Source organism: Ixodes scapularis, unplaced genomic scaffold (assembly GCF_016920785.2).
Source record: "Ixodes scapularis isolate PalLabHiFi unplaced genomic scaffold, ASM1692078v2 PGA_scaffold2__306_contigs__length_199485367, whole genome shotgun sequence".
Classification (NCBI taxonomy): Eukaryota; Metazoa; Arthropoda; class Arachnida; order Ixodida; family Ixodidae; genus Ixodes; species Ixodes scapularis.
Genome location: NW_024609857.1, coordinates 40,099,192 through 40,114,793, shown reverse-complemented (window position 1 = coordinate 40,114,793; position 15,602 = coordinate 40,099,192). Strand labels below are relative to the sequence as shown.

Genomic DNA, 15,602 nt, shown 5'->3' with positions numbered 1-15,602 from the left:
AGTTGGAGCGGCAACCGAAATTTCGCCAAGAGACGTGGCTTTTCCGGGGGTAAGTGTCCCATTACCCTGGAGCTGTCTTTTAGCGATACGTCTATCGCCACTTTGATGCTTCCAGGGGCTTTCCTTATAAGTACCCGCGTTATGGGTGGCCAACTGAGACGTGTCAATGCATCAATTTTATTGAAATTCTCAATGAAAGGGGACTATAGTTTGTTGACTTTGATTGCAAGTAGGTGGAATGGAATCTTATAGGCCGAGTCATTCATCCTCTTTCGGTTGTAACTAGCAACTCAAGCGAGGATACTGGGGACAAAAGTTTTAGGACACGCATTCAACTTCCGTAAACCGTCACCGACGACGTTAGAACGACGTGAGAACAAAGATTTGTGCAGGGGCCATTCAATTTACCAACCACGCGTGAAAGCGAATTTTTCCGAATAAAGAGTGAAATTTTGGGCGAGTGGGCCTGTAGCTCCTAAAAAGGGCAAAGAGCGCGCAAAGAATAATGACAAGGAATAAGGCACTGAAGAGAACAAGCGCTATAATGGTGCGGTTGTTCCATTTAGTTCCTCATTCTTAGTTTTCGTTCTTTACGCGCCGGTTACCATTTTTAGCGAATTTACCCGTAAAGCAGGTTCACACATGCTTCGCATGCGCTGTATCGCCAATACTGCGCGAAGTCGCCGCTGCGTCAGCAAGGTCAGCTCGATTTCCAGTGCTGACCAATATAGCCGAGTTGCTGTGGTGTATGGGTGACTGCGATGGAGCCAGTACGGAGACAAACTCAGGGAGAGGAGGAGATGAGAGGGCACGCAGATGTCAGAGTGCCGATCTCTGAATGAAAAGGTAGTGGGTAGACCGTCAAGGCTGGCTGCCCATGTCTTTACCCATTGTTCGAACGCGTTCGAACGCCGGCGTCCAGCATTCGTACGCGAGACACTGCGCGAGGAGCAGGCGACGCTCTCGTTAGCTCTGGCTAAAGGGAGACATTCATTGGGTATAGTCTATCCACTTATCATTCCAATCAGAGCTGAGCGCACCGTCGCCCCCGCGCACTCTCATTTCCTCCTCTCCAGAAATTTCTCTCCGTCTACGCGAGACAAGTTAGGCAGAGGGTGGACCCACCATGACGTAGTTGTCCGTCTCGTCCCAGGAATATCCGCGGAGTACGAGCGAGTAGAAGGCTTCGTACAGCTCGGCCTGGGTGGCCACGCTGCCCTGGAGTTGGTCGGCCACGGCGGCCTCGTGCACGTGCCATGTCCTGCCCCCGGTGTGCTCCACGAGCGCGTCCAGGTGCGGCTCGGGGTGCTCCGACTGCGGGTACACAATGCTCTGGAGCCGCACCTGGGACGCCACCAGCGATTCCTGGAGGCGCTCGGCCACGTCGGCCGCCATGTCGCCGCTGCTCAGGAGCAGGATGACGCCACCGGCGGCCGCTGACCCGTTCACCGTCGGGTACGGGAGCTCGCGGTCTTCCTTCAGCATCTGCGTCAGATTAGGAACTGGGTTAGAATTCTCGCCAAACAAGACACAGCAATTACAGTGTACGGCAAGCATAAAGAAAACGAAGCGCGTTTGTTGAAAAACATAAAAGTTTCGGCACGCGCGTACTTTTTTACTGAGGAAATCTACCACGCAAAGAGCGCGGCTTTCCTCCTCGCTATTGTCTCTTGTTTTCGAGAGATTGGGGGCCGACAAACAGCGGATGCCTTGAGTCCAGTCAGCAGATCGCGTGAATGGTTACGTCCTGCCCTACGTCATGAGCAGGCTCCAAGCCCCTGTTCAGGGACTCAAGCAAAGAATAGCTTTCCCCCCGGCAAGACAGCAACAAAACAGAGACGTGTCAAAGCGGATCGGAACCGGAGGGAAACCTCCACTTCCGGTACAGCAAAAGCCGCGCACGGCATCTTCCGAGCCTTATTTGAACAGCCCCTTAGTTGTCGGTGAGATACAAATGTCGAATTGGGGGGTTTTACGTGTTAGACCACAGAGGTCCACGCCCCAGTAAAGAATTGAGGATTTGGATCCCCTAGGAATCTTATGACGTGCAGCCGAAACGTTGGTACATTGGGGCAGACGCGGCCAGCTAAAGTCGGATGGTTGTCCCACCTACCGCATGATACTCGAAAGTAACTTTAAAAACTTAATAAAAAAGCTAACATAAAAAAAAAATTGCGATAAGTTGAAACGAGGTTTTATTCAAGTTCTTTCTATCTCCCTTCGTACTTTGTTTCGACTTGTGACACATGATACTAGGTTAGGGTCACATGTCGATGAAGGGGAAACAAAAAAAAGAAAATGACATGACATGACATGACAGTGCTGACGTGGCGAATGACATTAGGAAACTGTTTGCATTTTCGATCGGTGCGGCTACTTATGATAATTGCCCACGGAATACGTGCATTCTTCATTAAGTATCGGACTCTGCGATGCCTGGTTCGTCTCCATGTTTTGTAAAGAAGTTGAGAGGCCTGGCCTGCATCTCCGGAATGATGTACAGAGAACTTTTGAGAAAAGTGTGCCCGTAAGTGTTAAGTAAAAAGCGGAACAGGAACAGCATGGTCAAGCTTTCCTATGCGGGCCTGCCGGTTCAAAGTATTTGAGAGACGAAAGCAGCGCTCTCTCTCTCAAGGAAAAAAAAACACAAAAAAACAACACCACCCATGACCCGGTGTAGAACACTGATCCAACTACTCCGCCAGAAACACTACGGTAGTCATTATTCTGTGCGCCTAAACCACTAACAAAGCAGTTGTGAGGTTTCCTGAGCACATGATCCGGCGTGGAGGATACCAGGAAACGGGTCTATCGTGGGTCCGTTGTCTCTTGTGATTCGAGAGCGGGGCGCGCGGTGTGTGCATCTTCGCCAAGACGGATCGGGTTTCGAGTCCAGGAAATCGAGGCCGTCGGGGTCTGTTTTGGGTTGGGCGACGACAACCGAGGAGAGGCGTCCCCCGCACTTCGGAATGTGCGGCCGTCTTTCGTTTGGCGTCCCCTCACCAGATGTGGAGAGTCACTGACCACGAGTCAGTGGGTGGTGTTTTCTTCGGGAGTCGGGTTCGCGGTTCGGGTGGTCTGACCTGCCCGTCGTTGACGGAGACCGCGGGGCTGCTGAGATCTGCGTGTGTATGTGTATGTGTGTGTGTGTGAGTGTGAGTCTTTTTAGGGTGTTTTTATTTGTTTTACGAGTGTTCTCTCTGATTAGCCGGAAAAGACCTTTTGGGATTGGTCGTTGTACACGCGGGAGAGTTGGAGGAACGGCCGGAGGGCTTCTTGGTTCACGGAAAGCGCCATGCAATTTTCTACTGTACACCTGTTGACTTGTGTATATGTTTATCCTTCTCATCGTCGACTGTTGAGTCCCGTCTTGAAATCCCTCGTCTCTACGATCTAACGACCCGCCGCCTCTGCCTTTGGGAATCATCACCGCCGCAATCTTCACGGAAGAGAAACGAACCACCCTCACTGTAGTTTCGGCGTAGGCGAAAGCAACTGGGGCAGTTTTTTTTTCCAGGTACCGTAAAATCACTATCCTCACACGTCAGTGCTGACGGAACGGGTGCCTGTCAAATCTGGTTTCACAGAACGATACGAACTCCCGTCGTCCAAACCACGGCCCCTCGATCGCAAGAATGCCATTGGCTGCATCTCGCCTTTGAATTGTATGAACCACCACAGCTGAAAAAACCTTGGTGCCTCCGCATGCCGCCGTTTTGATCACGGTGGTTTTAATCACCGTGACCAAAATGGTCTCCACCTTTTTGATCACGGTGGTTCACTGAGGGACGTTCTTTCTCTAGTTTACGCGAAATTCGAAGCCAACCCAACGTTTAGAGGTATTGGATTCGGCGTGAGGATAGTGAATTCGCGATACACAGAAAAATCTATGGTAGTCATAATTGCGTAGGCCAAAACAACAACCGTGGTGATTTCGGCGTACGCAACAGGCACTATCGTATTGATAGTAATTTCGGGGTACTACACCTAGCTCGGAATCAGCCCAAATGCAAAGACGGTTATAGGAATAAGACTCCTCAGTTACATAACGCACAAGTTCGCAACCTAGTTTACAAAAGTTTCCGGTGAAAAGGTGGTAAAGAAAGGAGCCCGTAATTACACTTAGACGAGAAGTGTCTGCTCTATATCCTGAATTGATATAGCTTCGAAGGAGACCCCCGATGCCGTTGTGACATTGGTTGTTTGACAACCACTTCTCCGATACTCCCTTCAATAGTCGCTCGCAGCGATACGATACACGACAGACAAAGGTACTGGTTCAGTAAATGCCAGTAACCGAGGAAACCAGAAGGTAGCGTACCTGGAGCGCCTTGGAGATGCCTTCTTCGACAGACGAGTTGAACTTGGTTCCCGGCACGGGCACCCGCTGGCCCAGCTTTGAGCGCACGCTAGAGCTGTTCATGAGCGTGAGCGGCACCTTGACGGCGGCCTCGACTTGCCCGAACGCCGCCAGCCCCAGGCGGCTGTCCTCGGGGGCGTCCACGCGCGCAAACTTGTCCAGGGCTCGGATCACGAAACTGCGCCGATCCTGCAACGGAAGCACGACGATTCATGTGTTTGCAGTGGCGTCGAAACAGGAGGGAGGGGCAAGAAGAGGGGGAGGGCGGCCTAAGGGGCTTTTGCCCTTCCCATCTACCGGGCAGTTCCGACGCTCTCGCGTCTTCAAACTTCACATGCAGTCGCCTAAGTATGCCTCGCAATTAGGAGGGGGAACTATAGTTCATCTCATCTTGAACGACAGGGCGCCTCTTTCGGATGTCCGGTTTCCAGCTCGTGCTCGATGCCTTCGGCCGTGCTTTGGCTGAGCGCGCACGCTCGAAACTCACGCGATGGCAGGAAGCTCGCGCTGGAGGCTGGATAATCGAAGATTGCTTGCTCGCGCCAACGGCTCCGCGCTATATACGTTATAATATGCGATGATGTTCGGTAATGGTAGTATGCTATGGTACGATTATTCGGTCAGTTGCTTTATGCTCTGTTAGAAAGGCCAACCCCCCGAAAACCACAAAATATAACGAAGAAAGGAGGATCCTGCACCCAGAGATAAAAAATTCGTGCGTGTGAAAAAAACAAAAACAACATAACTTCCGAAGAGAGATAAGTGAGAGAGCGAAATACCGACAAGTTATAAGCTTAACGTCGAGAAGTCAGACTCCGCGTGTTCATAGCGAATCGAATCGAAGAGTAGCGCTGAAAAAAATCTCGAGATAGAGCCTACGACACGACGAACCTTTAAACATTCATGTCGACAGGCTTATCGTTACCATCTAGATACCCTTGTTGAGGGAATTAGGCACGTTTAAAAAAATCGAAGTACGAACCGTTATTTGATGAAAGCGGGTGACGTCTTTCTCATGCAAAATAAATTATTACTAACACGCGCAGTTTCATAACAAAGGGGAAAAAAAAATTCCGCACTCCTTTCCTCTTTTTGCCCGTTTTTTGACAAAGTGCCTCAGTGACAGTTCTCTTTGTCGCAACGATGTAAGCTAATTTAGCAAACGTCGCTTCTTGTCAGGGTCTTGGAGCAGGCAGCACTGAGGGAGCTAGACAGCGACAATATACCGGCAACCGTAACTAGCACCCCTCTCGGTTAAAGTGGCAATCCGCTTAAAGTGACATCTTTTCTTTTGCCCCCAAAATACCGGACTGCCCCTTCACTGTAAAAGTAGCCTTCGGATATAATCACACTTCGGCCGCGCGACGACAAATGTGACAATACGAGGATCGTAACGGCGGAAGGCAGCCAAAGTAATGCATCTCGTCCGAAGACAAAGCGTGCCGCGAACACGGACGGCTCCAAAACGTCCCGGACAAAGTGACGAAGCGGAGGAAAAATAACGACGCGCCTGGGACTTAGATTCGAATTTTTTTTATTACATTTTATATTCTCCACGTCGGCATGAATTTTACATCTCCAGGGACGGAGTTGCTTCTTGGCTAAACACTCCTGGTCTTCCCAATTTATCTTCCGAAAGTTGTTGTTTTGCAACCTGAGCGCATCTTTTTCAATTCAGTTCAGTTTTATTCACTCAAATGTATTCTAAAAAGAGCACTTGACTTGAGGCTGTGAAGTAACTACAACACACATTACAAAACATTAGAAAGCAGAAATCAAAACCAGATTAAAAATAAAAACACTAAACGTACATTAAAAAAAAAGTTTACCACACTTACACAATTTGTGTTTAGCAGTTTCATGGGCAATGAGCATGGACAATCAATTTCAGTCGGTAATGGAAAAGGAAAGCGGAGAGTTTCGAAATTTGTTCGCTCGCTCTGACCATTAAGGGAATGTACAAGGCGCTTGGAGACATCGGCTGCGAAACTCAGATGATGCAGATTACGAGAATGTTTTAAGTGATGATCTTAGTGAAAGTGATAATCTTAGTGAAAATCATAGTGGCACGATGACACTACTGAAAAGGGAGATAACGTGGCGCCCTCTATTGTACGTTATCTACACTGAAAGTAAAAATTAAAAGAAGAGTACATATTTAAAAAGAATTAAACAAGCTTGATCGCGCTGACAAAGTGGCTCACATAATGCGTTGAGCCAAAATTACCACCCCGCAGAAATTGAAATCGCATGACGTGATCACGTGACAATAATCGAGTTTAGAAGAATGATTTACAAGAATTGAAAAATATTGTAAAATTAGGAATGTTAGGAGTACACAGTGCGAGAGTTTCTCTTTTGGCGAAAACAGTCCTACCGCGGCTGGCCTGTTTTTGACATAAAATGTGTTTCATTAGCAATATTAAAAACAAAAACAAAAAAACTGCCCCTATTCCCTCAAAAAAAAAAAAAATATCGCACGAAAGAGCGCTATGAAGGAGCGTCACGTCAATTTCGCCACTAAATTTAGCGGGGAAACAGAGTCATGTGACCACGTCATGTGACCCGATTTTATGTGACGTCAATTATTTCCGCTAAATTTAGTACCTCAGTGATTTCACGTGACCTCAAGTCCCGGGACGTCAATTTCACCAATTGGTGGGGAAATTCACGTCACGTGGCGTGACCATGAGTTGCTACATCGGATCAAGGGGAGTCGATTTCTGCAAGGTGGTTTTGTATTTTGCTTCGCAGACTATTTTATCTCGACGTGATAGATAACAAACAATAAAATAAACAGCGATTTCGGAGTTCCACGTCGTGTTGCTTGTTTTTTTTTTTTTTGTTTTTTTATAACACTGCATTAACTCGAGTGCCTGTCTGCTCTGTAAAACGCGCTTCTCCCCGTAGAAGGTGTTAGTAAGGAGAAGCCAAACGCAGAAACGAAGGAGCCACGCGTTTGTCATTTGTTAATAATAAAAAAAAGTACAACTTGTTGGCTTAAGGATGTTAAAACAAACATGATTTATAGCGGAATATAGATGCTTGTTGCCTTATATGTTTATGCCTATTACTGACAATGAAACCGTGGTTACAAAGAGTTTAGTTTCAATATGCGCGACGAGTTTCTGATAATAGAGCATTTGCTCGATTCAGTTGCTATAGCGATATCCAGTATATTTAGATTAAAAATACAGGCAAAAACATACCTAGTTGATTTGTAACGATTATTATCGCCGGATCTGCACTTTGGCTGGTGTCTGAATTTTGTGTGAAACGTTAAGAATACAGTTTCTGTACCCATCGGTTTTATTGTGTCATAGTCTCGAGTCCTTCGTCAAATCGTTTCGGTGCATTCGCTTGCATAAAAAAAAAAAAGCAAAATACACATGCGTACTATAATCTAATTGAAGTATCGGCTCTTATTTCTGAAGTAGCTGATGCGAAACAAATACGCCAAACTCGCACATCACAACGACACGACAAAAACTATCAGCTGAACCTAACGGCTCTTGCCAATGCCACCCGCTTCGAACGCCCTAACCAGCCAATACGCGGAAATAATTATTGCAATAACAATTTCAATTCCAACCCCCCCCCCCCCTCCCCTCCCCCTCCCTAAAAAAAACAAAAAACAAATCTGTTTGTTTTGTCACTTTCTTTTGTTTAACGTTTAGGGCGAGAGAGTTGTAAATAAATAAAAGACAAACAAGAAAACACTGAAACGCAGAGTATTTATAAAGCACCACTCCGAAACCCAGTCCCCTTCGAGTGCTTATTGTCAGGATAACAGGGAGGGGAAGGGGAGGGGGGAGAAAAAGGAGACGCATAGAACACGTACGGGCTAACACCTCAAAACAAAAGGGAAACATTCGCGGCACGTCTTTTTGTCGTCAGTTGCGGGTACTACATTGTCTTCTCGTTTTCCCGGTCACTTTAAGCACACGCACGCTCTCTCGATCTTCGTAGTTATCTCGTTGCATTGCCCTGCGCAAAACTAAATACATAAGACGTATATTCCCCTGTTCCAAATCGGAGCTAATTTTGTCCCGTCCGGCGGTCCGCTCGCTTATTCTTTCCCCTACCCGGCGCGCCTCGCAAATCCAAGCACGCGCGTGCAGCGCTCACAAGTGAGGGACAAGACCGCGGCGAAACCTTATCATCGTCCTAATCACAAAGCTAACTGCTTCACTTTGTCGTCACGAACAACAACATCATCATCATCATGATCGTCGCGTCCCCTCCTCCCCGTCCGCACAATAAAACCTGATAGCCAGTGCCGCCAAACGATGTACACTGAGCAAACGATTGAGAAATCGAAACACAGGGAGTCCGGAATATAATCATTCAGAACGGAGGCGGGAAGCGATGAAGTGGGTGGGGTATAAAGAAAGAAGAAGAGGAAAGTGGGGTCTCTCTCTCGATCCAGGCTATCTTCGGTCGAACTCCGCTACTCGACAGTGGCGAACCCGAGCTACTCCGGGAAGGGCGCGCAGTACCCCCTCCCCTCCAATTACAGCCCGCGCGATAGAAGTCGAGATAGCGTCCCAGCTCGGCGCTGGCCACCGACTTGTCCTGGAAAAGGATCGATGCGTCCGTGGCGTCATCGATTTTGGCGAAGAGGGCAACTTGACAAAAATGAAGCCCGCGGCCTCGAGTAATGATCCGGACAGCATTAAGGGGGAGGAGGGACCCCGCAGACTACGGTCCGGCGCGCCGCGCGAGAAGAGACCGAAACAAACTTGGAGCGGCGGCGCCATCGAAGCATAGCGCCACGAGGAACTTTTGGTTGGGAGATAGCGTTAGCGTCCTCGTGTTTTGCTGCTCCGTGGCACCGGCTCTGTGGGCCGCTAGGGGGCGCGCGCTCGCTGGTATGCGGGTTCATAGGGGGTGCCTGGCAACGACCGTTATGTGGGTTAGGCGACCGTTATATGGGTTTATTATTCGTATAATATTCGTTATATAAGGTTTGTTATATGAGTTATGTTACATAACGTTCCTTATATAATATGACCAACCGAATTTGTATCAAACGGCCGATGACTAAAGCGGAGGTGGAGGGATTAAGTTGGCGATTACCTAAAAGTGAAACTGAATATTTTTAGTGCTGAATAAAGGCAAAGAAAAACAAGAGCAGAAAGAAAGAGAGGAGAGAGAAAGCTAACACGTTTTTGGTAGATTTGTCGATCAAACTAGCAAGGACACCAGGCGAGCTAATGAATTCCCTCACTGCTTTAGTAATCACTTCCGTTTATTTCCAAATAAACAAGAAGAATAAAATGAACCCTTTTTATATTTGTCAATAGAGTTCGCTCCCTCTCTCCCTTCCCTTCCCTTCCCCTCCCTCCCTCCCTCCCTCCCCCATGTTGAAAGGTCTTCACTGGGCATTTCGCGCTCGCGTAACCATATACAGGGTGTTCCCAAATATCAACCAGACTCTTTAAATCGACCGCAAAAATCGTTTTATTAACCTATCGCGCTACGAATTTGGCAGCGTTTCCCACGGATGGTGCACTTTTTCTATAAAATTTGCAAAGACAAAACTTACCCGAGGAAAAAGTAAAAAAAAAAAGAAAAAAGAATGGCTTATTTTTTATGAAAACGCAGCGAAGTCACCGGTCTTCAAACAATAGACCACCCTATTGTTTGAAGTAGGTTAAGAAACCGATTTTTGCCGTCGATTGAAAGAGACTGGCCGCTATCCGAGACGCCCTGTAGACTCAACTTTTCGTTGAACCCTACACACTTAATTTCCATACCCGCGTGGATGGGTGAAAGTAAAAACAGTCAATCTTTTTCTATCATGCAAACGGCTACAAAAAAACACAAAAAAACTACTTCATTAATAATCACTTTTTGGTGGTATCGTGCCATTCGTCGTTACCCCGTTTGTAATTCACGGCACTCGTATAAACTGAGTCGCATATACCTAGGCGTACCCTGTATCACTGACCAGCGCACGGTATATTTTAATAAATCGAAGAAAGACAACAACTGCAAACGGAACCACCGCTGGGCCCTAAATCAACATTCTGTTAATGGAAACCAGAAATATCTTTCGTTTTCCCCCGCGACTGATGCATTCCCGGCAGTATAGCTGGTCCACGAGTTTATCGATCAGGCAATCATCGCACACAGATAAATAAACGTATCGGCTAGAATCGCAGCAGTCTCGACGTAGAGCGAATGTTCTTTTGGTTGGTGTTGGGGAATAAAAGTAGTTGGAGCGACTCACCTTGAGGGCGCTGGCGGCGCTGACCTGGACAACGATGACAACGCGTAGAGGTGCCTCTTGGACGTAGTGGAAACGGGTTCTGCCAAGGAGGCGTTCGCCGGCCTGGTTCCTGGAAACGAAACGCCAAAGCGTGGTGCGACATTAGACTATAGTTAACAGACCACACGAGGCCCTGCCAAGGGTCTTAACCCGGGGTCACACTGCAAACATACCATGCACAAAAGAGGCGGTGTTTGGTGCAGACACACTTTAGGGACGTTTACTTCTTACCTATGTATGTTTCGGACATGTCTACAGAGATTTTATTTTTGTATGGCCACTTGTATGAACGTCATACAAAGAAGGCCTCAGACAGTGTGTGCAGGCTGTCTTTTGCACGGTGTATTGGCAAAGCGACCGCGTCGTTAGTTTTGCTACGTAGCCCGGAAGGCTTTTTCGCGACTTCAACGGGTGTGGGTTTCCCGCCCCATCTCGCCCCCGCGTCGAAAGAGGGTCCCGAAAAGTGGTAACGAATTTCGTCGCAGAAGCCGAGCGGCGTATCGCACTGTCGGTCGTCGCGATCCTGGCGGATGGTCGTAGAAAGGCTGGCACAAAAGGCGGCGCGAGCAGACGCGAGAGTTTCTGTCGTCACGGCGCGCCATTAGTGTGCCTATAGATGTCAGAGAGTTTTCAACCCCTATATCAGGGTCACGTGGTTTACGAATCGCGATCGCGATGCAAGCTGAAAACAGCGAGCGTCTGCATCCCCTCCGCCCGCTGACCTCCCTGCCTGGCGCTAACGCAACGCGAGGGCATTTGCGTCCCAATCTGCGCAAGAGGTGTCCGCTATAAAATTGCAAATGCTCTCCGTAGCTTCAGAAGATTCCCCGCTAACGCTTTCCGTAAGGATCCACCAATGGATCTTTATTCTTTTTTGTCGCCTACTTGGACCAGCGCTAGTACTTGGTTCACACTCCATTTTGTAGCACAAACCAAGGCTTAAGCCTGGTTCAGACAGTTGCGTTTGACTGCGTTTGACTGCGTTGCGGCAGCGAGAAACCAGGACATCCCTGCTGCTTATATCGCGTGCCAAGATGATTCCTTGAATTGGATTCCACGCTTCATACGAAGCACAGATGTGCCGGTGACTCGCTTTCGGTACTCGACGCAACGCAGTCAAACGCACTCAAACGCAAGTGTCTGAACCGGCCTTAAGCGCGAAACACATGTACGACGAAACCGTCCGATCCGACGTCCGACTGCGCAATACGACGGTCGGAGGCGAGGGTTTTGAACGCTCTCCGATACTACGAAAGCCCTCTCCCCCCAAGGTCATTCCGGCAGTCCGCACGTCGGATCGGACGGTTTCGTCGTACATGTGTTTCGCGCTTTACTCGCTCCGCACACCTGCAAGTTGAGATTGGTCCCAGCATCCGCGCGCGCTTTAGCTTCCGCCCCGTCACGTGGCCTCCCTCTCGCCTTCGCCACTCTCCTCCTCTCAACGCGCGCGCTTCCCTTTCCACTGCTTTGTCCGCAGGCGGACGCCTTCAGCTCTTCCCTTTTATGTGGGTACTAATGATAACGCATTAAAAGAATAGGCGTCTGTCGTATCGACGTCAGCTGCTGCGCCACCGCCAGAATCGCTACCGGCAACAACATGACATTTGTGAGGTCGCGCAAAACGCACCAGTCGTAGATGCCTTCCAGGAATCATAATTTGACCATGCGTTTGATCCCAGTTCAAAGCATATGCACCTAAGGAACACATTTTTTGCAGCTCCAAGGGGAAAAGACGCGACTTCTAGAAACGGGGCGCCTGTCCAAATGCACACCGAAAGTTTCCGCGGCGTGACGACTAAAATGTGAAATCGCCGGAACGGGGAATAAGTGCACGAGGTTAGAGTTGCGAATGAAATACTGTTTTGATAACTGAAAATACGCTACGTGCAATAGTGGTACACGTTCAAACAAACGACGCTTCCAAAAAGTTATAATTTTATGTTGATAATGCCATTAACGCAAAGGTGGAAGTGAGCTGGACAAGAATGACAAAAATAATCCCTGGAAAAGGGGTAATTTTCGAAAATAATTCATTCTCCAGAGATTGTCATCGTAATTTTCGTCAAATTGCATGTCGCGTTTTTTGGCTGAAATTAAGAATTCAATTCAACTTCCCGGAAACAAATTTCTCTAATAATATGTAAAAAATAAAAAATAAAACAACAACCAATGTAACGTAAACATAATTGGTACCTCCTTTAACATAGCTACAGGAAATGATACAAATTAATGTCGTCTGCCACTACCGTATGCAGAGCGTCTGCGAATCAATAACGTAAGCCGAAAACGTACGCTACACGGCATCAACAGAACAATAATTAGGTTTTCTTTAGATCGGGGGCATCGGGCCGAAATCTGAACAAACCAGGATCCGCAGTGTTGACCCTCTGCATCGAGGCCACCGGTGCAACGCAATAATGTTCACCATCCTAAACAAAATAAAAATAAACGAAACAAAGCCAGCAAAAATGACCGACGAATGGTTACTATAAAGAAATGTCATCCACATTTAGCTTGTCAAATGATTTCCGAGTCAACCTATACGGCGATCAAGTGTTCCAAATTGCGTCCTTGGCGCATCGGAACGCAAGGAGTAGCACGTCCATCAAAAAGCGACGTGGAGAAGGCGAAGGGAACGCGAAATTACGGGGCAGCCAAACGAGCAACGTCAGTGGTCGAGGTCGCGGGTAAACAAATGCAAGAGGTGCGCAAGGAGCCGACAAACGGACATGCCGTATTAAACCGCAATGCCGCCTCCTCTTGACCTCCGCCCTCCCTGTCCCTTTCTCTCCCCGGTCCCTTCTGCCAAAAATTTATGAAAATAACAAAAAAACAACGACAACAACAAAAAACAATAACATTGCCAAGTCCCGAGGGCTTGCTCGACACGGGAACAATGACGTAAAGAGTTAAAAAGTACCAGCACGAAAAAGATAATAGTGATAAATAAAGAAAGAAAAGCGCCACGGTCGAGCGTCAACTCCCCAAGCGCGGCTCGAAAAGAGCGTGTAATGCGACATGTGCGCGGAATAACGGCAACAAGCAAAATGCGTTGCGGGGGAGGACAGTGAAGCGAGAAAAGCGGGCCACAGCACAAAGAGCGTGATAACCTCTTCCTCCTTCGCATCGGCGCGGCCAAGATTCAATTTTTATCGGGGGCTGCGACAACGAGAATCAATAGGGTTTCCCAACTCGACCTCTTATTTTCGCGCGCGCGCCCCGAAGGGCCGACGGCGGTGGCGGGTTCTGTGTGCACGCCACGGAGGAACGTCACTTGGACGACTACCGACTCCATCTTGATACTGACGCCCCTTTTTTCTTCTTTTTTGTTTGTTTGTTTTTTGTTGAGAATGCTCTAGATTTTCCATCGCCTCCATTCAGCTTGGGTGTCGGTTGGTTTCGGTGTCTCCTCACTCGCGTAAAAAAACAAAAATAAAAATAAATTGAGACATTTGTAGTATAACACCGCAGGCAGAGCTGAATCACAAGAAGGAATAAATAATAGTAGTAATAAAAAAAATCCAGAGATAAAGATTAAAAACGATGGGCAGATATTGGTCGCAGAGGCAAATATTCGTTTAAAAAAAATGCCGAATGTTTGAATGAGCGTTTTTGTGCGCGTTTGCGTGTGGTTTATTTGTTTTGTTTCTAAATTCACCCCATTTCTTTCGCTGCTGCGGACCTTGTCTCGTTTAACTTAGACACGCGTGGGCGATCGACGAGGAAGTCGAAATTCTTCACCTCGAGCGGTTTGTTTAAAACCCTAAAAAAAAAATGGCATGAAAAAGAAAAGAAAGGAAGAAAGTGGAAACAGCAGAAAATATTGTATTCTTTAGATGGTACTTTTCGCGACCATGATGTACGTTTACCCTACATATTTTCGGTTCGCTTTTTTATGTCTTTTTTTTTTTTTCATGCGTTTTCAGGGAAGGGGTTTGCATATGCATGATGTCGAGCGCATTGCCGCCTATATTACGGAAACGAAAGAGGGACATGTAAAACAATACAGACGACACAGGCTTTCCATAACACGCACAATTTGGAAGATTTTTTTTTCTTTTCTTTTTTTTTCACAGGTAGGAAGAGGATGTTTTGGTTCGACGCGTTCAGCCTGGATTTTCTTTCGAGCGTGCACCCGTTGAGTCGTTTGGTTTCTGTCAACAAGGACGTCACACGCGCATTATGGAAAGCAACCTTGTGCCACGAAGAGTGCGAGCGGCATACCCAAGAAATAGGAGAGTTTAGATTCGTTCATGCAGCGACACAAAACATGTACAAATTTTAATAATAATAATAATAATAATAATAATAATAATAATAATAATAATAATAATAATAATAATAATAATAATAATAATAATAATAATAATAATAATAATAATAATAATAATAATTTCGATATTTGGATATTGGGAGGTCATTTTGCTTTTCTACTACGCTTTGAGTCTCCAATACGTTGATGCAATTTGACGGTGCACCATTCATTAAAGGGGTACTCCGGCGTTTTCTTCATAGCACTTGATTTGCCTGAAATTTTGTTTAACAAACCAACGAACATCGCGGAAATAGTAACCCAAATATTGAGTCAAAATAAACTTTTTTTTTTTTTCGAAGTTATTGAATCAACAATTTTTGTCCTCCCAGTGTTTTTCAAAGTGAAAATCTCTACTGGCAAGATCAACAACAAAAAAGTGACTTTAGCGGAAGGCAGGGGTTCTCTCTTGATTGTAGACTTGGTTCCCAAATGATCACAAGCTGTTTCATGGTGTCAAATGAATGCTTTGGAAGCTCGCGCCAGCACCCGCGCCGCGCCACGAAACAAAAGCTCGGCATAGTCCATTTTCAGACTGCCCGCTCGACCTGCAAGCCTGCCGTCCGCTGACGTCACGGCACTCAAAAGCGCGGTCATATTTAAATGTTGGTTTTGGCATAAACAGTAACTGTTCTGAATTTCGCGATACTAAATAG

The 15,602-nt window shown here is 47.1% G+C and overlaps 1 protein-coding gene across 1 annotated transcript in view; it reads right to left on the bottom strand.

The window, feature by feature from the left end:
• LOC8035623 (calcium-activated chloride channel regulator 2) overlaps nt 1–15,602 on the bottom strand; it is a 51,101-nt gene that overhangs the window by 29,597 nt on the left and 5,902 nt on the right. The window contains exons 3-5 of the mRNA XM_040207055.3: nt 10,596–10,704; nt 4,322–4,549; nt 1,126–1,485 (exon numbers count right to left, since the gene is read on the bottom strand). Of these exons, the coding sequence (XP_040062989.3) occupies nt 1,126–1,485; nt 4,322–4,549; nt 10,596–10,704 (697 nt within the window). The remainder of the gene's footprint in view (nt 1–1,125; nt 1,486–4,321; nt 4,550–10,595; nt 10,705–15,602) is intronic.